The sequence below is a fragment of the Xyrauchen texanus genome, chromosome 23 (assembly GCF_025860055.1).
Source record: "Xyrauchen texanus isolate HMW12.3.18 chromosome 23, RBS_HiC_50CHRs, whole genome shotgun sequence".
NCBI lineage: Eukaryota > Metazoa > Chordata > Actinopteri > Cypriniformes > Catostomidae > Xyrauchen > Xyrauchen texanus.
The window spans coordinates 42,085,336-42,109,298 of record NC_068298.1 but is presented as its reverse complement, the minus strand read 5'-3'; the positions used below and the strand labels follow the sequence as shown (position 1 = coordinate 42,109,298).

At 40.1% G+C, this 23,963-nt stretch overlaps 1 protein-coding gene across 1 annotated transcript; it reads left to right on the top strand.

Moving 5' to 3' along the window:
- The first annotated feature begins 16,847 nt into the window (after positions 1-16,847).
- On the top strand, positions 16,848-18,769 carry LOC127617078 (probable G-protein coupled receptor 174). Its single transcript, XM_052088958.1, has one exon. The coding sequence runs from the start codon at positions 17,070-17,072 to the stop codon at positions 18,066-18,068; it is 999 nt and encodes a 332-aa protein (XP_051944918.1). The 5' UTR covers positions 16,848-17,069; the 3' UTR covers positions 18,069-18,769.
- The last annotated feature ends 5,194 nt before the right edge of the window (positions 18,770-23,963 follow it).

Below are 23,963 nucleotides of genomic sequence, written 5' to 3'. Positions count from 1 at the left end.
TGTGAGAGTTCACCCAAACTGGGAAGCAGCAGAGTGCGCAGACTCCCCTTAGTCTACGTTGAGTCCACAGTATAAGAGAAGTTTATATATGGTCATGACAAGTGGAATCACTAAATCATACTATTTAATTATATACCTGTAACATTTGTAGCGGTGTTTAATCTGCGTTGTTGCCATTGAAAATAAACTTCAGACTCAGAAATTGTTGTTTTTGTCTTCTTTTAATGCCTGTTCAAACACATGAACAATCTTGGAGCGCCTCTGCAGCACTTATCTCTCTCTCTCTCTCTCTCTGCATGCGCGACTGGTGCGGGTGAGTGAGCGTGTGTCTGAGAGTGTTTGGTGAGTGTTTGTGATCTTTGCTCTTTTTCTTCTATTTTTGATGTTTATAGTTTTTTGCTGGCTGTGGATTTAGAAAAGCACAGGTAGTGAGGTAGTGGAGTGGTGGAGTTTACAGCGGCCGACTTTTCTGGCCGCTGTGGAGTTTAGAGGAAAATGACGTTCAATCAGTTGACGCGCCGGCATGGTGTTAAGGTCCGGTCGGGGTGGAATACTCCGTTGAGGAGTGTAGCCTCGCAGTTGGAGAGATTGTTGGAAATAGTTGCATGAAGTCGGCGTCGAGAATGAATAGTGCAATTGTATTGTTTTTGGAGTCAATTGAAAAAGTGAATCAAGTTGTTGAACAAGGGATTGTAATTAAAGACGAACATATTGGAATTTTCCCGCTTGTTAATCTGGCAAAAAAAGTTGTGATTTCAAATACACCGCCGTTTATTAGTGACTAGATTTTAGAACGTGAATTGGCAAGACACGGGCAAATAGTTTCGGCAGTAAAAAAGATCCCACTGGGTTGCAAATCCCCACTTTTGAAACATGTTGTGTCTTTTCGTAGACAACTTTTCATGATTCTGAAGGGGGATGCAGAGGAATTAAATATAGTGCTGAAGTTTAAAGTAGAGGGTTTTGACTATGTGATTTTTGCCACAACTGAGACGATGAAGTGTTTCAGGTGTGGGGGGTAGGACATCAAGTTCGGTTTTTTCCAGAGCAAAACAATGTTCCCCAAAGTGATGTAAATAAACAAAATGTGATTCAGGCTGTAAAGGAAGCAGAACCAACCTTAGGTACACAAAAATCTAGTGAAAGTGCAAACACTGAAATAAGTACTGAGGCTAAGGAAAAGAGAAATGAGATTGATCCAAAGGTACTGGATGGTGAAATGATAAAAGACGTGATAGAAGATACAATAGATGAGGAAAGAATAATGATGGAGGATGAAGAACTAGTATTTAAAATCCCTGTAGTGAAAAGGAAAGCAAGACAAAGTGAAGTGGGGTCAAAATTAAAGAAACAACTGAAGAATAGCCAAGAGTCAATAAAAGATGGGGAAGATAATAGTTCGGAGGACAGTTCTGATGACTCATCTACGGATGCTTCTGTGGTCAGTTCTTGTGAAAGAGAGCCCTCAGATACTATGGTGTCTCTGAATGAGAGTCAAGAGCCTAGCGGGTACAGTCTCGAAAAGGTACAACGGTTTTTGAACATTACAAAAGGCAAACGGAATGTGGTGATTGATGATTTTTCCGGATCGTAAAATTTTCATTGAGTCAACACGTTTCTTAATGAGAGAAAGAGGAGGAGGAGGACTATCAAGTCAAGATTTCCATAGATTGAAAATGTTTTTACAAAAATTGCGTGCAGATACAATTTAACTGAAAAGAAAACAGGAATTTATAATAGTAGTTGTTTCTTTTAGTTTTTTTTTTTTGCAGTTTATGCTTGGTTTTCTTTACATTTTATTTATGATTGATTTGAAGTTTGCAATTTTAAATTTGAATGGAGCAAGAGATATAAAGAAAAGGAGTCAATTGTTTCAATTAATGAAAATGAAACAAACATGTAGATATATTATTTGCTCAAGAAACCCATAGTGACATAATAAATGAAGTGAATTGGAAAAGAATGGGAGGGTATGGCTATTTTTAGTCACAAAAACAGTACAAGTGCTGGTGTAGGAGTCTTCTTTGCAAAAATTGTTTGCCAATTGCGTATGAGGTGGAGGAAATTGTGGAAGGCAGACTTTTAAAAGTTATTGCAAAATTTGATGTTACAATGTTTGTTTTAATAAATGTGTATGCTCCAGTTATGGCAGCTGAGAGATTGCTGTTTTTAGAAACATTGTTAAACACTGTACAAAATTGTGATCCTGACCATTATCTCCTGATTGCAGGGGATTTTAATTGTACTGCGATGGATTTAGATAGAAATCATCTAGAACCTCATACAGCTTCCAGGTTGTCGTTGAATCGTTTTAGTGAAACTAATGATTTAGTGGATGTGTGGAGAAACTTGAACAGTAAAACTAAACAATGCACATGGGTACAGATAAGGGAAAGTGTAGTTTCAATGGCAAGACTGGATAAGTTGTATTGTTTTAAACATCAATTACAAATTGTAAAAACATGTTGTATTAGTCCTGTGTGTTTTTCTGACCATTCTATGGTGATAGCAAGTGTATTTAAAAAGTTTTTGAAATTAAAAAGTGCCTATTGGATTTTTAATAGTGCTTTGTTGCAAGATTTGCATTTTAAGAATTGTTTAGAGTTTTTTTGGAAGGAATGGAAAAATAAAAAGGCAATGTTTTCAAGTGTACAACAGTGGTGGGATTTGGGAAAGAAACAAATACAACAACTATGTGTACAATTTCAATGTCACCCAGAATATGTCTAAAAAAATTAGAGAATGATATTTTAGAGCTTCAAAATGTATGTGACTCTACGGGAAATCAAGTTAATTCCCTCATTGGAAAGAAAGCGGAATTAAGAGATCTGCTCGGTAGTAAAGCACGGGGGCATTGATCAGGTCTCGTTTTCAGAATTTTTCTGAAATGGATGCTCCATCCAAGTTTTTTTTCAGCTTGGAAAATAAAAATGGACAAAGTAGAATCATCCATTGTCTTCGGTCAGCCAATGGGCAAGAGCTCACTGAAACTGCTGATGTGCGCAGGAGGGCTGCTGACTTTTACAAGGACCAAGAGCTAGTACAAGATCTTCTGGGAGGCCTACCTCAAGTGCAGGAGGAGGCAAAAGAATAGTTGGTGAGACAACTGACTCTGGGAGAATTGCGTACATCTTTAATGAGCATGGAAAGTGGTCGGGCTCCAGGGTTAGATGGTCTAACGGTTGACTTCTATAAAGCTTTCTGGGATTTGGTAGGCAATGACCTGTTGGAAGTTTTCTGTGACAGCATTGTCAGAGGACAGCTGCCTTTGAGCTGCAGGAGGGCAGTTGTGACCCTGTTACCTAAGAAAGGAGATCTCAGAGAAATCAAAAACTGGAGGCCCGTGTCCTTGCTTTGTGTGGATTTTAAGATTTTATCGAAGACTTTGGCCAACAGCTTGAGAAAAGTGATGGAGCAAATCATACAGGCGGATCAGTCGTACTGTGTACCGGGCAGATCGATTACAGATAACATTGGTTTAATTAGAGATATTTTTGATATAGCAAAATTAACAGGCCAGAAATTTGGCATGATTTCATTAGACCAAGAAAAGGCCTTTGACCGAATTGAACACCAATATTTATGGAATGTGCTTGATTTCTTTGGGTTTCCTCCAATTTTTATTGAAATGGTTAAGGTATTGTATGGTGACATTGAAAGTGTTGTGAAGGTCAGTGGTGGCTTGAGTGCTCCTTTGAAAGTTAAAAGGGGAATCAGGCAAGGTTGTTTAATGTCGGGTATGTTGTATTCAATTGCAATTGAGCCTTTTTTATGTAAATTGAGAGATATTTTAGAAGGGGTGTCTTTGTCTAGAGAACAGAGTTTTTGTCTATCTGCCTATGCGGATGATGTAATGGTAGCTGTAAAGGGTAGTGATGTGGAAAAAAATCAAAGGGCTGGTAGAGAGGTATGGTAAAGTATCTTCAGCAAAAGTTAATTGGTCTAAATGTACTGCACTGGAAGTAGGTGGGTGGACTCAAGGAAAACCAGATTTACCAGGTGGACTGTCATGGGTTACAGGGGGCGTTAAATATTTGGGAGTCTATTTGGGTGATGATCAAACTATGATGAAAAATTGGGATGGTGTTATAGAGATGGTTGAAGGAAAACTTAAAAAATGGAAGTGGTTATTGCCACAAATGTCATATAGAGGACGCTCCTTAATTATTAATATTTTGGTAGCGGCATTATGGCAGTACTTGAGCCACCTGCAGGCCTTCTGTCAAGAATACAGGCTTTAATGGTTGATTTTTTTTGGAATAAGAAGATGCATTGGGTACCACAATGTATGTTATATCTAACAAGGGATGATGGTGGACAAGGTCTTCTGCATCTAGAAAGCCGTAAACAGCGTTTAGATTACAGTTTATTCAAAAAGTTTTATTTTGTAAAAAGTAGGAGGTTTGGGGTTAAATAAAAGTATTTTTTTGGATTAACTGAAGCGGGAGACATAAAAGGCCTTCCCTTATACTACCATAGTGTTCTAAAAGCATGGTCATTAGTAAGAACTGTAAGGACTATGCCTGTGTCATCTCTTCATTGGCTTCTAGAAGATCCTTTAGTTAAAGGTGCAAGACTGGATGTTGCTAGACAAACAATGCTTGGAATGATGAAAATTTTAGTAACAGCAAAAATGATCACCTTAAGACAACAACTGGAGGTTGCTTGAAATTATTTTGATAACTTGAATGCTGTGGCACAATGCTTGGGAATCCAGTCACAGAGAGTGGTGGTTCGTTTTTTGGACAATGTTAAGAAAACTGAATGATGAAGACAAGTTTTTAATTATGGAATTCGACAGTGGACGATCTGTACCAGAAGTTAATGACAGTTTTCCAAACATGGACATTTCACCAAAGTTTACTGAAGAGGAAAGTTCTCATCATTTACTTGGGACTAAAAGATTGGAAAGGTTGGATTTTTGTTCTGTGAATGGAAAAAAGTTGTATGAATTAGGTGTTAAAATGTTAAATAAGGAAAAATTGAAAGTGCGGGCTGAAACGCCGTGGGCTGTTCATTTTGATGTTGAGAATGATTGTAAACCTGTGTGGAGGAGTATGCACAAGCCACCATTGACCAAAGCAAATGGGGATTTGCAGTGGAGAATACTGCACGGTATTGTTGCTGTAAATGCGTTTGTTAGCATAATTAATTCAGCAGTTGATAGCAAGTGTCCTTTTTGTGATCAGAGGGAAACTATTTTTCACTGTTTTGTACATTGTGACAGGCTTAATTTATTTTTGATGCTTAATTTCATGTTTGTGGATTTTAAAGTAATGTTTTCCAAGGTTGGTTTCATATTTGGTTTCAAGTTCTGGAAAAAAAAAGTGAAAAAAAAGGGCAACTTGTTAACTTTGTTATTGGAAAAGCGAAAATGGCTATTTATCTGACAAGAAAGGAAAAAATAGATGGTGATGTTGGTCGGGATGTAGTACAAGTTTTTAAGAGTTTAATAGAAGTAAGAATTAAATTCGATTTTTTATTTTATAAAACTATGAAGAATATAGAGGAATTTGAAAATGTATGGAATCACAAAAAAATGTAGTGCTTTGTTAGAGATGGTGAATTAATTTTTGCTAAATGTCTTGAGTAAAGTGTATGTTTGTTAATTCTCTCTCTCTCTCTCTCTCTCTCTCTCTCTCTGCTGAGTGAGTGGGCGGAGCGCTGAGTGTTTGGCGTGTGTGTCAGGTACGAGTGATCTATTTTTCTATCCTTTTGTATTTTTTGTTTCTTTTGGAGATTTAATTTTAGGGATTGTTTTTTATTTATTCGTGGGGTAAGGAGGTGTTTAATTGTCCTAGGGCTTCAGCTCCCGGTTTTTTTTGTACTGGGAGCATGGCTGGCCCAGGTAGCGGGAAGTTTGATTTTTTTGAAGCGCCGTCATGGTACGAAAATAGACTCAGCGGTTAGTATAGAAGACTGTAGCCTGGCTGTAGGAGAAGTGATTGGGCCTGAGAACATTCTGTCTGCGTCTCGAATGAACAGCGCTATTGTTGTGTTTGTGAAGACAATTGAATTAGCGAACCAGTTGGTAGAAATTGGAGTAGTGCTTAATGGTATTTTTACCCAAGTGCTTCCTCTTTCTACTCCTTCTAAAAAAGTGACTCTTTCTAATGTGCCGCCTTTTATTTCAAACGAAATATTGACCAGAATGCTTTCTCATTATGGTAAATTGGTTTCTCCCATAAAAATGATTCCAATTGGTTGCAAGTCACCACTTTTGAAGCATATTGTGTCATTTAGGCGTTATGTCTATATGGTTCTTCAAGACAACCTGGACGAATTAGATCTGTCTCTAAATTTTCGTCATGACGACTTTAACTATGTCATTTTCACCACAACAAATACTATGAAATGTTTCGGTTGTGGTGAAACAGGTCATCTTATCCGCGCTTGTCCAGTCAAATTGAATGTGACTAATAAAAATACCTCTACCAGTTGATAGTGAGGAAAACAACGTTGTTCGTGATGAGGAAATGCAGAATGTTGCCGCTGTACCTATTGATGCTGAGGTGCCTGGAACAAGTATGGCTCAAAATTTGGTAACGTTAGCAGCAACAAACACTGAAAGAGCAAAAGAAGTTGTGCTGGTAGATAAGACTACTGAAGGGGAGAGTGTAAATAACGTTGTTCGTGATGAGGAAATGCAGAATGTTGCCGCTGTATTACCTATTGATGCTGAGGTGCCTGGATCAAGTATTGCTCAAAAATCGGTAACGTTAGCAGTAACAAACACTGAAAGAGCAAAAGAAGTTGTGCTGGTAGATAAGACTACTGAAGGGGAGAGTGTAGGTGCTGCTGAGGCGGAGGAGGAGGAAGTATCCACGGTGAGCGGTCAGGTGTACGAGTCGCAGAACAGTGACGGCTCTGCCGCTGCATTTGAGCAATTTTTAGCCGGTATAGAGGGGGAAAATCGCTGTTCTGTGATTGATTTGGAAGATTGTGCCTTTAAAGCGCCTCAAAAGAGGAGACTAAAACAACGTCATGATGTTGGTAAACATTCGAAAAGAATAGATGATTGTAGCATGAGTCAGACTGATACAGAGGATGAGAGCGATTCTTCTGAATGTAACGTTAGTGTATTATGTAGTTTACCTCAGAGTGGATTCCCCAGCCGGTCTTACAGTGCAGAAGACATAAAGTCTTTTCTTAAAGTGACAAAAAATGCGAGAAAAGTTCGTGTTGATTAATATTTCCCTGACGTGTTACAGTTTATTGAAAAAGTAAAGGCTTTCAGGAGTGATGGAGGTTTCACTAATCAAGAAGTGTATCGTCTGAAGAAAATTCTTGTTAAACTGAATGTACAACCTGGACTAAATGTTAGTAAAGATAATGTGTAAATATAATCTTTCACTGTGTGTTCTCTTTCGGCTGTATCTGCTATGGTTATTTCTCTTCACATTTATGGGAGAATTTTGTGTTTCTTCTCTAAATATAAATGGGGCAAGGGATATAAGGTTAAAGATTTCATTTATTTGAGATAATTGATGTTTTGTTTGCTCAAGAAACGCATACTGATGTATTAAATTCTTCTGATTGGGCAAGAGAATTTGATGGTTTATCTGTTCTAAGTCATTTGACCACAATTAGTGGTGGAGTTGCCATTTTATTCTCTAAGAACTTTAATCCCTGGTCTTATCAGGTAGATGAAATTATAAAAGGTAGACTTTTAAAAGTTATAGCTTCCTATGAAAATCATTCTTTTGTTTTTATATGTGTGTATGTCCCAAATAATGCATTAGAAAGAATGATTTTTCTAGATACACTGAGTGATGTTTTATGTCATTGCAATTCTGATGATTTATTATTTTTAGGAGGGGATTTTAATTGCACTGAGCACATTTTAGATCGAAATCATGTTGAACCGCATATGCTTTCACAAAAACGGCTCATTCAGCTATTGAAATCACATGAGATTGTTGATGTTTGGAGAAATTTTCATGGTAATCAGAGGCAATATACATGGGCTCATGCTTATGATAACTTAATTTCTTTAGCAAGATTAGATAGGTTTTATGGTTTCAAACACCAGCTTAGTTTTTTCAGAAGCTGTTCAATTGTTCCAGTAAGCTTTTCTGATCATAGCTTAATACAGTGTGTTGTGTCTTTGAGCTCCATTAAACCAAAAAGAGATTACTGGCATTTTAATAATAATTTATTATGTGACAACCATTTTAAGGATATTTTTAAAGAATTTTGGAATATTATTAGAACTACAAAATCCTCTTTTAAGTCCTTACAGCAGTGGTGGGACATTGCAAAAGTACAGATTAAGCAGTTGTGCCAGCAATATACTTGCAACTTCATGAGAGACATAACCTGTTCAATGAAAATTATAGAGAAAGAATTATAAGAACTTCAAGAGATTGCTGATAGTACAGGAAATTTGACCCATTTTGGAAATATTCATAAAAAGGAAAATTCTTTAGCTGATCTTCTAGACACAGTCACACAAGGAGCTCTGGTCAGATCACGTTTTCAGAGTGTAGAATTGATGGATGCACCCTCAAAATCTTTCTTTAATTTGGAGAAAAAAAACGGGCAGAGAAGGTTTATTCATGCCTTACGCTCAGAAGCTGGAGCCTTGTTGTCAGACCCTTCTGACATTCGAAGAAGAGCAATTCGTTTTTATGAAGAACTGTACAAAAGTGAACTCACACATGAACAAACTGATGGTAATGTTTTTCTTAATAATTTACCTCAGTTATCCGATGAAGCTAATGCTGGACTCAGCAAAGCTTTAACTCTGGAGGAGTTGGGAAGAGCTCTCCAAAGTATGGAGTGTGGCAAAGCGCCTGGAGTCGATGGACTGCCAGTGGACTTTTACAAGGCCTTCTGGCCTGAGGTGGGACCGGATCTGCTAGAGGTGCTTGGGGAAAGTTTAGCCAATGGGCGGCTACCCATAAGTTGCCGTAGAGCGGTTCTCACTCTGTTGCCTAAGAAGGGAGATCTGAATGATATTAAAAATTGGAGACCCGTGAGTTTGCTGTGCAGTGACTATAAATTGCTCTTCCAAGGTTCTGGCTAAAAGATTGGGCAAAGTTTTGGAACAAGTAATCCATCCTGACCAGACCTATTGTGTACCTGGTAGACGAATTTCTGATAACATTTCTTTTATTAGGGGTGTATTAGATTATGGTAAGAGTCTCAACTTAGATTTTGGTCTGGTGTCAATAGATCAAGAAAAGGCCTTTGATCGAGTTGAGCATGATTATTTATGGAATGTTTTAGCTGCATTTGGTTTTAATCCTGAATTTGTTTCTATGTTAAAGGTTTTGTACTGTGATGTTGAAAGTATATTGAAAGTTAATGGTGACTTATGCGCCCCTTTCAAAATTTTTAGAGGTGTTCGACAAGGGTGTGCCTTGTCTGGTATGCTCTATGCTTTGTCAATAGAGCCTCTTTTAAACAAGTTAAGAACAGATTTGCATGGAGTGTATATTACAAATTGTCCAAATGTATTTAATCTATCAGCATATGCTGATGATGTTGTTATTTTAATTAATTGTCAGAGAGATGTGGATTTGTTGCTTAAAATATTAAAAGAGTTTAAAATGTGTTCTTCTGCTAAGGTAAACTGGTCTAAAAGTGAAGCCATACTGGTTGGGAACTGGTTAAGTGGAGAACCAACCCTCCCAGATGGTTTAACCTGGACTAAGGTAGGTTTTAAATACCTTGGAGTGTTTTTGGGAAGTGAAATGACTGTACAAAAAAACTTTGAAGGGGTTGTTGAAAAAGTAAAAGGTCGCCTCGACAAATGGAAGTATTTACTTCCCAAAATGTCTTATAGAGGGCGTACATTGATTATTAATAACCTGGTAGCATCTTCTCTCTGGCATCAGCTTAATTTGTGTTGATCCTCCACTAGGTCTTTTGTTAAAAATTCAGTCAATTTTAACAGATTTTTTTGGGACAAGCTGCACTGGGTTCCAAAAGCTGTTCTGTATTTGCCCAAGGAAGAGGGAGGGCATGGACTTATACATTTACAGAGCAGAATAGCAGCTTTCCGACTCCAATTTGCACAGAGACTTTTAACTGGACCAGTGGACTCAAGCTGGAAATCAATAGCTTTCACAATTCTGCAGAATTTTGAAGGATTAGGCCTGGACAAGTCTTTGTTCTGGTTGAACCCTAAAAAGATGGACTTGTCCAAGTTACCCAGTTTTTATCGTAATTTTTTTAAAGTTTGGACTTTGTTTATAGTGCAAAAACTGGATAATGCAGGTTCCTTATACTGGACGTTACAAGAACCTTTGATTCATGGTTCACGCTTGGACATATCAAGTAAAGGACCTTTCCCAGCACTTGAAGGAATTTTACTCCGTTCTGGTGTAATATCTCTTGGACATCTAGTACGGCTAGCGGGAACAGACTTTAAGAATGTTGATCTGGTAGCTGAACATCTGGGCGTTCGATCAACACGTGTAGTAGCTAAACTCCTTGAAAAGTGGAGGTCTGCTCTTACTACGGAAGAGTGTAAACTGCTGGAGGACTATTCTGAGGGATCCATCATTCCGAACTGCGGGGATCATTTTCCTAATCTGCTGTTATCACCTAATTTAGAAGAGTGCAAAGGTGTTTTTTTGTATTCTGAAAATGTGTCACTATTGGGTTTAGAGCCGGCTTCTGGAAAAGCCTTGTATAAAAGTTGTGTTAAATCTTTGAATAAAAGTTTTAGACAATAAAGTGGATACTCCCTGGCGTACCATCCTACAGATGGGAGAGGGCATAAACCCAGAGAGAGCTCTGTACAAGTCACCATTAACTAAGAAAATAAGTGATTTACAGTGGAGAATACTACATGGGGCAGTTGCAGTTAATGCTTTTATTTCAGTTTTAAACCCTGGTGTTAGTCATGGTTGTCCTTTTTGTTTGCAGAGAGCGACTGTGTTCCATGCATTTATGCAATGTTTTAGACTGAAGTCTTCGTTTATTGTACTACAGAATTTATTTGTTTTGGTGAAACATTTTCTGTTAGAGTTTTTAAATATGTCCGGAGACACAGGTTTCAGTGTCAGCTTTTGAACTTTTTGCTAGGCCAAGCTAAAATGGCAATGCGCCGCGTGAAACCACATGTGCCGCGTGTCACCGCTGTCCTGGAAGTGACTGTGGATTCTCTGGGCGTGTGCGCGCTTTGCCTCTCTGATTGCCCGTGACAGTTTGGCCCTAGCTGTTCTTAGGGCTGCCTTATCGCCTGCTCTGAAGGCGGAGTCTCGGGACCTCAGCAGCGTGCGCACCTCCGCAGTCATCCACGGCTTCTGGTTGGAGCGTGTGGTGATGGTCTTGGAGAAAGTGACATCATCAATGCACTTGCTGATGTAGCTGGTCACTGATGCTGTGTATTCCTCCAAGTTGGTAGAATCGCCATATGTTGCAGCCTCCCTGAACATGTGCCAGTCAGTACACTCAAAACAGTCCTGAAGCGCAGAGATGACTCCTGCTGGCCAGATTTTCACCTGCTTCTGAAGCGGTTTTGTGCGTCTGACGAGCGGTCTGTATGCTGGAATTAACATAACAGAGATGTGGTCTGAGTAGCCGAGGTGGGGGCGGGGCTCCGCCCGGCAGCGCCTGGGATGTTTGTGTAAACAAGATCAAGCGTGTTCGCCCCTCTCGTTGCAAAGTCCACATACTGATGGAATTTAGGGAGCACTGTCTTGAGATTTGCATGGTTGAAATCTCCGGCGACAATAAACAGTCCGTCGGGGTGAGCGTTCTGCAGTTCGCTCATAGCCCCATACAGTTCACAGAGCGCTTCCTTAGCGTTAGTGCTGGGGGGAATGTAAACTCCGGTTATGCAAACAGTGGTGAATTCCCGTGGTAGCTAAAAAGGTCTGCATCTAACAGTCACAAGCTCCAACAGCGATGAACAGTAACTAGAGACTAGCATAGTGTTCTTGCACCATTCCGTGTTGATGTAAACATACAAGCCACCACCGCAAGTCTTACCGCAGAGAGCTGTATTTCTGTCGGCACGAAACGAGGCGAGCCCGTCTAGCTGAATGGCGGCATCCGGAACTCTGTCGCTGAGCCACGTCTCCGTGAAAACAAAGACGCAGCAGTCTCTAAACTCACGCTGCGTAGCCTGCTGGAGTCGGATATAGTCCAGTTTATTGTCCAAGGAGCAAACATTTGAGAGCAGGATAGACGGGAGAGCCGGCCGGCTAGGGTTTGTTTTTAGCCTAGCATGGACCCCCGCCCTCTTTCCGCGCTTCGCTTTCGCACACCGCTACGACGTCCTCTCCCCCGGCCACCGGCATCAGGCGACGCCGAGGGCTGGAGGCCTGGTCTGCGCAGCAAGCCGAGTACGCGTAGCGCCTCCTGCAGGTCATCATGCAGCTTGGTTTTTGCATGAGTCTTATATTTGAGTAGTGTCTGGCGATGGTAGACACAAACACTGGTTGCTCCGATGTCCATGTGTTGCAAAAGTCGGGCTTTTTTAACTGCGCACCTCTGTGGGTCTTCAGCCCAGGAAGAACATCAATTCGCAAACAAGTCCACTTCAGTGCGAAGTTGCCTGGTAGTGTCCTGTCCAGGGGCCAGACGTGGAGGTTCCAGAGGTCTGTGTGCAGGTGCCAGAGCGTGCCCTGTCCCTGAGAAAACAGGTCCTTCCTCAGGGTAACGATAAACTTGTAATAGATACATGGTATAATAATTTTTTATACAAGGATATAAAAAGTTTTGCAAGGATGCCATACACATAACATACATACCAAAATTTATGCAAAACCCAGACTTTAGCTTTTCCATGCATGTTGACAAAAAAAAGTGAGTTACACCCTCTCCAATAGCAGCATCTCCTGTAACACAATGTAAGGTTCGAAAGAATAAAGATGAAGGAAATACTTGAATACATTTTTGACAACTGTAACGTCAAATTGGAGCAACCTTCAAATCTGTAATTCAGGGGTCGTGCCCATTCCACATTAGTTTGCTTTTAAAAGGAGATAAGGGCCATTTCCTGTTCAGCAGGACTTCTTCTGATGTCCATGCTGAGAAGTAAGGGACTCTCCATTTCATGAATATACAGAAAATTATTCGCACACTGAGATATGGCTTTGGTAGTGTCACTGATAGTTAACCAGCCTTATGAGAATTTTTTAAATATAGTTGTTTCATTATTTATGTTTGACTGTAGAAAAAAAAACTTTAAAATGTACTGTGGATTCAAATCACAAGATAAAGCCATAAAGCCTTACTTAGACAAAAAACAAAGTAACATTAACAACTTGTTCATTGACTGTATATATGAACACACGTGAGTCAATGGGACAACCACTCTGGCACTGAAATTGTTGTAATAATAAATTACTACTATGATACATACCAAGGTAGCTTTTTAAGGTAAACAATTCATGGCTTACATCAAGAGCTGACCATACTTTGTGACATGTCAATTTGTACTGCATCATAACCTTACTTAACTTTCCTACACCACTTCTAACCCTGAGCAGCACCTACGATCTGTAACTGTTACGCAAGTTCCGGATGGTCCAGGCATTGCCACTGGCTCTTCCTCGTTGACAGTACTTTCATGCCTCACTTCATTTCCTGCACTACCCACATAAAAGTTATATGTGTGTTACACTTGCACTGTGTGTAAAACAAAGAGTAAGACAACTGCTGATGACATAAAAAAAAACATCAGCAATAAAAAGTAAACGGAGACCTTTCCCCACACAAAGACGTGTGTACCTCAATGAAGCCAGTGGGAAACATTTCTGTGCAGACAGGACACTGCTGCATAGCTGCTGTTGAGAAATTTAAGTTACACGCAAGAACAACGGTGTTATTTTCAAACAAACTGTTTCTGAATTTTTTCTGGTGTTTAATACTATATTGTATGCTAACAAAAGCTTAAACGAAGAATTCTTAAATTTTTTCTCTTCAAGCTCACCGTTATCAAGATTAGCGTCACTGCCAATATCAATAAAACCACAACACTTGATGTGTTCTGTCAGGAGCTGCAGGGGACCTGCTACTCCACACTTCTGACATGCAGCTTTTGGCATGCTACTGAATGCTTCATCAGTGTGGCAGGGTGGAGGGCGGGGCCGGGTCGTGATCCTACGCACCCGGCCCCGCCCTCCACCCTGCCACAATCAATTAGTTGTAGGGGATTTGTGCTGAGTTCTACTTGAAATTGGCCATGCCTGTGACCACAGAGGTTGCCCCAGAGACTCAGTCCATGCCCACGACCACAAAGGTCGCTCCCAAGACTCTTCCCAAGCCCACGACCACAGAGGTCGCTCCCGAGACTCTACCCATGCCCACGACCACAGAGGTCGCTCCTGAGACTACCCGTGTTCCAGACCACAGGCATCTTCTCCAAGTCTCTGCCCATGTACACGACCATGGAGGTCGTTTCCCAGTTATCCACGGCTCCACCTTCCACGAACTTGCCCCACGTCATGGCAGCCAAGCCAGAGTCAGCTCCAGGCCATGTCGCAGCCAAGCCAGAGTCAGCTCCAGGCCATGTCGCAGCCAAGCCAGAGTCAGCTCCAGGCCATATCGCAGCCAAGTCAGAGTCAGCTCCAGGCCCCGTCGCAGCCAAGCCTCAGCCTACTCCATGCTAAATCGCAGCCAAGCTTCAGCCTGCTCCATGCCACATTGCAGCCAAGCCTCAGCCTGCTCCATGCCACGTCACAGCCACGCCTCAGCCTGCTCCATGCCACTTCACAGCCATGCCACAGCCTGGTCCATGCCATGTCACAATTGAAGCTCAGTCTGCTCTATGCCATGTCTTAGCTGAACCCCGGATTGCTCCACGCCATGTCTTAGCCGAACCCCGGACTGCTCCACGCTATGTCTTAGCCGAACCCCGGATTGCTCCACGCCATGTCTTAGCTGAACCCCGGACTGCACCATGCCATGTCACAACTGGACCTCAGTCTACCCCATGCCATGTCCTATTTCAGTAAACAAAATACTTATTTAATTTATGCTAAATAAAAAAATATATATATATATTTTTTAATTTAGGATAAATTAAACAGTACAAATATAATGCCAACCTGTATGTAAATACCATTAAGTCAATAATCGTTTTCATTACAGAAATACAATTTGGGGGTAGGTTGTGCTTAATTTGTTGTGTAAATAATGTCACAAATCAAAAAAATTAATACAAAAAATAATAATAATCACAAAGGTCCTACAATAGGCTTGATTTACTTTATACTTTATTGTAATGCATTACTGGGAGGATGTCCAGCAAGATCAATAAATAAACTTCAATTGGTTCAAAATGCAGCAGCCAGAGTGCTGACGAGAACCAAGAAATATGATCATATTAGCCCCATTTTATCATCGTTACATTGGCTACCTGTTAAATTCCGTATTGATTTTAAAATTCTGTTAACTACGTACAAAGCTTTGAATGGTCTAGCTCCGCAGTACTTAATTGATCTTCTACCACGCTATATTCCAACACGTTCATTAAGATCGCAAAATTCTGGCCTATTAATAGTTCCTAGAATATCCACTAAAGAATATCCTAGAATGTCCACTAAAGGAGGAAGATCCTTTGCATATTTGGCTCCTAAACTATGGAATAGTCTCCCAAACACTGTTCGAGATGCAGACACACTCTCTCAGTTTAAGTCTAGACTAAAGACTCATCTATTTAGCCAGGCATACACCTAATTTATCCTCCAACCCACAATTAGGCTGCTTTAGTTGGGTCTGCCGGAACCAGAAACCAGAAACATTGAGCATGATCTCTAACTCTGCAATAAATTAAATGGCATCTACGCTTACATCTTTTTATTTGACTCCTATCCTGAGGTCACCAGAACCGGCTGGATCCAGCACCATTCCTGCTTCATGTTGGACTCCACTGCTACATGTCGCAGAATGATGATGACTAAATGCAGCCCGTGCCAGCCAAACATCACTTCAATCTATTATGACGGACTTCAGAGGATGAAATGATGCCAACTCCAACCTGCATCACCTCGGTCTATTTATGGACTACGATCTTGAAATGAAATGCTTAGACTAACTATTGCCAACAAAAGCCTTCATCAGCCAATTAACAAGGACAATTGCATCTATGTGAACTTCTGCAATTAATCAAGATGGACTTCAAAGACTTTGGTCATTAATCTTACAGTTCAAACACAATCGATGTTTAATCACTGACCCTTAACACTTAGTTTAATAATTTTAAACCATGATTTTACATATACATAATTAATATTTACATTACATTCATAATGTTAGCCAGAGGGAACTGGCCCCCACAGTGAGTCTGGTTTCCCCAAGGTTATTTTTCTCCATTAATCTACATCTTATGGAGTTTTGTGTTCCTTGCCACAGTCGCCTACAGCTTGCTCACTGGGGTTATTAATACAATTATCATTTAATTATTTTTAAACACTATTAAAAATCGTATTTTATCTAAATTACACAATGATGATTAATCGACTTTATAGACATTACAGTTTTATCGTTTGTTAATGCTGATATTCTGTAAAGCTGCTTTGAAACGATGTGTGTTGTGAAAGGCGCTATACAAATAAAATTGACTTGACTTGACTTGACTATAAGAAAATATATATACATTTGTTTTCTTTCTTTCGATTTTTGGGTGAAATGTGAGCTGCACATGTTTTTGTGTGGATGTAAGACACATGTTAGATGAATATGAAAATGAATATGAAAACAACATGCAAAAAAGCAGTAGTACAGTATGTCACTCTTTACAAGTACACTGAGCATGTCAGAAATGCAAATTCTGTGTTGAGAACATAACCCCCACCCCCATGCTGCATCTAACTAGAACTTCTTATGCTGTTTTCCAGAGCTGGACACACTCAAATGCCAACCCTCATGCTGAAAAACAACATATACGTGTGTTCATCAATGTAACCATGTCAGATGGCAAATTGTTGGATTTTGTCAAGGATATTCTAAACAACCTTGTTTTAACTGACCAACACAGTGGATCATGAATGTTTCGGATTTTTGGACTGAGAACTTGAGAAGTTTTTCCATCTCGGATCTACAGCACAAAGAAAGTTAAATTAAACAAACAATATGAATTATACAGGATATTCCAGTCAAATGACATGAAAATGAATGCCAACGACATCTCTTGCAGCATCAATACAACATCAATACAAGAATATCAGCATAAAATCTACGCAATTTTCTACACAGTCATTCTCGTTCCTGGATTGATCTGCAATGTTCTTGCTCTCTGGGTTTTCTATGCCTACGTGAAGGAGACAAAAAAAGCTGTAATATTCATGATCAATCTGGCCATTGCTGACCTGCTGCAGGTGTTGTCGTTACCTCTGCGCATTTACTACTATCTCAACGAGTCATGGCCTTTCGGTCAGGTTGCTTGCATGGTCTGTTTCTATTTGAAGTATGTCAATATGTACGCCAGCATCTTCTTCCTGGCATGCATCAGCGTGAGACGCTGTCGACTCATTATCCACCCATTGCACTGCGGTGCAACAAAAAGACAGCAGAATCATAGCTGGTGCGTTGCTGGGTGGTTCATTGTGTGTTTAGGATGCCTACCGTTCCCGCTTCTAAGAAGAAACCCATCCACTCCTCTACACTGCTTCTCTGAACTACCAATGATGCAACTGAATATGGTGTTAGGAGTGTCCCTAGTGACGGTTGCAGAAATCATGGGTTTTCTTCTTCCGTTGTCTGTGGTGGTCATTTGCACGTGGTTGACCGCAGCAAGTCTGCGTGAGAAAACCAGTGTTCTGCAAGATTCTGGGGAAAAACACAAGGCTCTCAAGATGGTTTTGAGCTGTGCTACTGTATTCCTGGTCTGTTTCGTTCCCTATCACATCACTTTCCCTTTAGACTTTCTGGCCAAATCCAATTTTACTGTTAGTTGTGCTTTTAAGAGTGCTGTGCTTCATACACATCCCATCACACTGTGTCTGGCAAGCTTGAACTGTTGTCTGGATCCAGTCATGTACTACTTTACCACTGATGAGTTCAAGTGCCGTCTGTCCAGGCCAGAGTTGCAGGAAAGTTTGCAGTTTCACCACAAGATATCTTGCTCCACACATGAGGCTGTGAGATCTGAGCCCGAAGAGTGAAGGACAGACAGAGTACACAGAACACTGGGTCAACAATTTCCTTATGTACATTGGGAATTAGAGGAACCTATTTTGATGAGAAATGTTAATGTTCAAGCTGCCGAAATTGAATTAACCTTGACAATGCACAAAAACTTTTACAGGTGTGTGAATACAAAGAGAGAATTTGACAAGTAAAATGTTCTGCTCTTAAAGATCATGAAAATGGACAAAATATTTTAAATTAAAAAATACCTTTAAACAGTTGTCAATGGTATAGTTAAGGAAAACGTGTAGTAAACACAAAAATTTTCCACTGTAAGAAACCATTTAGGTTTAAACTTTGCTTCATAAAGCCTTAATTTCCTATGACACACACAAGTGTTTGAATGAAAAGTGGGTCAGACTTCTCAAGTAATTTCACATTGCAATAGCTGTGAGGGTCTATTTGTGCAAAAAAAAAAATATTTATATAAATAATCATGTTGCTTCTGCCTGAATTCCAAGTACTGGATTTAAAAAAATATAAACCGTAAACATACACACAGGAAATATCATGGTGTTGGGCCTCATGTATTCGGATACAAGACAAAGGTAGGCCCACAAAAACAAAGTCATAAATCTTACTAATAAAAACCGTGCTAAAATCAAACAAAGGGATTACAAAACCAACTAAAAATCCCAAGAAGCCTTGCTCACTTTACAACTGTGTGAAATTACAAAGGTTCGAACTCTCAACTCCTATTGGATCAGGCACTCAACAGAATGCACCTCAACTATGATGTCATCAGGAGTAGAAATAACTCGAAAATCGTTCTGTACCTCGCTTCCAGTGACTATGCTTGCCGTGCATAGACGCAGCTCATCGCTGCTCTCAGGTGTTGCTTCGTTGCATAAGGAAGTAACATACAACTTGAAACTGCGGCCATACAATCTCCATCTTGCTGGACGAGTTGAGATTACACTGTGTTCCACTGAACACTTTAACGGATCCGAAGGAGACTGCCGAGCAATCCGCATCTTCATCCATTTGCCTGCAGAAGTGAAGAAAGAAGAATCCCCTTCCCTCTTCAATCAAGTTAACATCGCTGATTTCTCTGCCAGCCCGCCGAGAATCAGCAGCCGTACCGCCCGCCGACAGAGTGAGGAAACGGTCTCCCGTCATCACCTGAGCCTCGAGGAACCGAGTCGGAGTCAAATGATGGATGAACACACGTTCTACATGTGTCCCCACGCGACCCAAGTAAGAGGTTAACGTCTGGGCAGAGATAGAATATTTAGGTGTGTTATTCTTGTGGATCAAGTTTATTGTTTGTACAGTTGATGGACCGCCGAGTCCGCTCATTGTTGCTAATAATACTCAAGCTATTAATGTATATTACTGTTATCACAAATGAGAGTTTGCTGTGTTGAAATCCAACCACGTTGGACTGTTGTGTATATACGCCATCGCGGATGAGACAGCCACTCTGTGTTTATCCATTAAAGGACCAAAGGCCGCGGGACGGGTTACGAGCCATTCACCATGTCTCTGAGCGATAAACTAACCGTTGCCTTCTCTCCCACAATCAGGAAACCGGCTTCAGCACCACCACTTTATTCTCTCTCTCTCTCTGTCGTACTAACCACACACACATGCGCGCACGCGACCCCTCAAAAACATTTAGCTAGTAGATAACTTTGTGATAAAGCTCAGCTTTGTCCCCAAGTTATCGTTCAAGCGGAGACATGCGGTAAACAGGCAGACAGCATTAACCGGCTTCTCTCCGCCCACATTCGCGACCATACTCTCTGGCCGGAAATCTCACGTGACGTACTCTCCACGAGAGTCACGTCCGCCATCTCTCCTCACACACGCACACACACCCTCTCACACACACACACACACACACACACCGTCCTCTCATGTGTTACAGGCTTATTTTGGGTTACCATATCTAATCATGTCACTGTTTAGTTTGTAGTTGGAAGTTGGAAGTTTATTGACTGCATTGTATTAATTATTGATATTATTGCATCAATGAACTTTGTAATATTTTAAAGAGAAGTGTTTTGGTTTGTTTTGCATACACATGTCAAATGCTGGCAGGGGATGCCAGTGCTTGAATTCAAACCTTCATTGTTTCCTTTTGAATTTTGATGATCTACGGACATCAATTTTCCTAAGAGAACAATCTAATATTGAGACTGTTATACTGTCTAGTTATTAGTCCCTAATTCCAGGGTGGTGCCCCATTGACATTAATCCTAATTAATATTCTATTGATTTTGATAATTGACAATTATCTTTGATGATGGTTGAATTTGAAGGATCAATAAGCTAGTGTTAAGTCTAATAAATGTTCCATTAATTTTAATAATTAATGATTATCTTTGATAATAATTAATATTCTATTGAATTTGATGATTGTTGATTTAAAGGACTAAAACTAACATTGATTATAATCAGTGTTTCTACTGATTTGAATAATTGATAATTATCTGTGATAATTATTAATTATTGCTAATAACCAAACCCGCTCCTAAACTCTGAGCCCTAAAATGGGAACACATCAGTATTTAAAGATAACATTTGGTGGTGAGATTGTGGTATTACAGGCTTAGAATACACATATACTTGCTAATTATGGCATTAAATACACTAATCACACTGCCCCACCCTAGATGATCCCCCCAGCACGATTGGTTACCAACTACCAACCTACCTACTATTATCCCTAACAAACTGTGTGCTTATAGAGGTGATGTAAACTGAAAAGAGTCAAAGAGAGAAAAGCAATAAGCTGGCATGGGTAGTGGTACCTGATAGCGGATGGCACTATCACCTTGAAACACTGCAAGCCCAAACTGTAGTCCTTCTTGCGTTCTTCTTTTTTGGAATTAATTTATATAAAAAAAAAGAAATCGTCTTTTACAAGTGAGAGGTCTCACCACACAGGTGTGAGGCATAAGCTTCCTAGACAGTCCCACCTCCATACTAGCCAAGAGGGAGGGTGATAGGAGACACTATGGGCCTATCATCTAACATAATAACACTATTGAGCAGAATTAAAGGTGCACTCAGTAATTTATTTTTCTTTGAAAAATGATCCTAACACTGGCATGTTAGGATCACATGACCTGCCGAATACTTCTCACCTAATCTCACCGCTCTGTTATTGGACAATTTCACTCATGGATGAAATTAATTATGGCTGACTGTGAACATTACATTTCTAGAATGGCATCGGTAAATGGAAGTGGAGCGTAGTTCTAGCGGGAAGACCAGCAGATGTACATCAGCACATCATTAGCTGGGTAACTCCTAGCCAATCGCACATAAGCCAATGCTTTATTAGTCCGCTCACAATCTATCACATTGCTGTTTCGGTGTGCTAACACTGCAAACCCAGATCTTCACCCATATCTCATTCACTCATACACGCCCCTATTCTCGGACAGGGCTCCCTCCATAGGATTCAGGGGTTGCCGTCTAGGACCATGGTTCACAGGGGAATGGCCAGAATTATACTTTCTTCAATATAGCTTCCTACGCTCCAGACACTCTCTTTGGAAGTAATTCTATTGCTAGATATTTCATAATTGAATGTATTTAACAAATGTTCTCGATCTACAATCCCAGTCTCGATGCGGCTCAGCGGAGGGAAGAAAGAAATGACAGAAATGACCCAAGTTTCAAATCCTTCCTCGCCATTCGTAAAGCACTTCATCATATGGTCCAGCAAACAACCTTCCCCTCTACCCTCCAATGAAGTGGTTCTTTACCCTATATGGGGTAAAATATATGTTTGAGTTCAGAAATGGGAAATACATTCCCAGAACCACTGCAGCCTCGATCCGCGATGACACAGCAAGCTACATCTACAAAAGAAGTTTAAAATAGGCCTTTCTTATTCCACACCCATCATCACGGCCAGCGTCATATGGGTTCCCTCCAGAAACTCAAACATGCGACATGTAGTCATGCGACAATTCCGCAGTCGTTACTACAATCAATAAAGTCTGGCCCTCCTCGAACCATCATGTCCCCTATGAGACGTCTGACATGGCAGAGCATTTTCTGTAACTTCATCATCCCAGCCAGACACATTCCAGGGTTTTTCAATGTAGTCTCTGACCCCCTATCTCGCATTGCAGGAGTTCCATAGACCAGCTCGACAGGCACCCTTCAAGGTTTTTCATATCAAATGTCTTCAACGAAGAGACTGCACGCAACGTTGACATTATTGTATGGCTCTACACATGTTGCCCCCCTCGGCAAAGATGCCTCAAACAACTTTTCCCTCGCCGGAGGGTTTTCATATCAAATGTCGTTTCAATGCCGGCCTAAAGCAAAGATTCTGCTCAACCAGGGGATCTCGACGGAGTGCCCAAAATCGCACTCGAGGACAAAGAGGAAATGCACAGGGATGAAATAAAAATAAATAAATAAAAATAAATAAAAAATGCTTTCCCATCGCAAAGGCTTCACACAACCACACCAGAGGTATTGCAAATTTCATGTCAAATTCTGACGCTCGCATCTCTTAATTCCTCCTCCAGAATGAACGCCCAACACAAGACCTGGTTCGTACCAAACTGGATCATCTCTTTTGGGGGTAGTAAACTACTTTCTCTCTTTTTGGGGGTAGGCTCCTCACCCCTGCCTCCTATCTCCAGCAGGACATGACGGTTCCGGGTACAACTCCCTCAGACTGCCGGACGGGGCCTACGCCAAAGAGAGAGACATCACCTCCCGTTTTACATCTATCAAATAAATGGCATCTCAAACTTCACTCAAGCCTGCGTGTCTTCCCGATAGAACTGAAAATATTGCATTTGAATGATGATACATCCACACAATTAGGTGTCAGTGTAAGTCCAATAGGACAAATTAAAACAATTACTGAGTGCACCATTAATGTATGTAAGTGGACTGGACTAAAAACATCTCTAGACATTTTTACGTAAACGTAATTTTATAAAATTGTATTAAATCAAAATTACCTTTTAGAAAAGTAACCTGCTGTTGCAGTAACATGCTACAGTGGTGGTAACAGATGGCAATACCATATATTATACTGATAATACCATGGTATTTACATAGGACGCCTCTACAAAGTAAGCTAATGCCATGGTATTTTTTTGTACATTTTATGTTAGTATTTTGCTAAAGTTTTGGTTGGAAAATGTGTTTACCTGCAGTGAAGAGTTCACAGGCTGCATACGCACATGACCATCTTCATCATTGGAAAAGTATATGATGCAATTGTAGGCTTTGGTTCAATCCATACAGATGTCTTTGTTCTTCAGCCTGATCTTACTTAATTAATTTAAACTTTATTTGTCCCTGGAGGACAATTGGTTTTGTGGCAAGACATACATACAGAACAATGGTGGGGGACACAGAAGTTGACCATCCCAGTCATAAAGTAATATATATATATATATATATATATATATATATATATATATATATATATATATATTAATACAAATCTAAAGATTATAACAATAAAGATCTTATGAAGGAATTTATGGCCAGGCCATAATGTTAATTAAAGAAGAAAGACATATTACTAACCATTTTAATTCCCATTCCTGTCAGTTACAATGAAAGTCTAAGGTAAGGTAATAATGGTAAAAAAGTTTGATTTCCATTGAGTTTTCATCTGGATAATCAGGACCCCACAAGAGAGTGGTTGAAGAGCCCTGCTGTATAGTATAAACACCCACATTTTTTTTTTTTTTTAAATAAACATATGATGTTGAAAAAAATCTCTCAGAGTATCAGTTATTCAGTAAAATATTGATTTCAATACCATTTAAAACTAACAAAGAGAGTATCCTGCACTTTTAATTCCACTTCAAGCACTGTGATTTTCTATAAAGCTTTTCACTTCAAGACATAAGGCATTACCTTCTGTAAATCTCTTT

Coding starts and splice junctions, on each gene's coding strand:
- LOC127617078 (XM_052088958.1), top strand. CDS start 17,070: ATGAAAATGAATGCCAACGACATCTCTTGCAGCATCAATACAACATCA.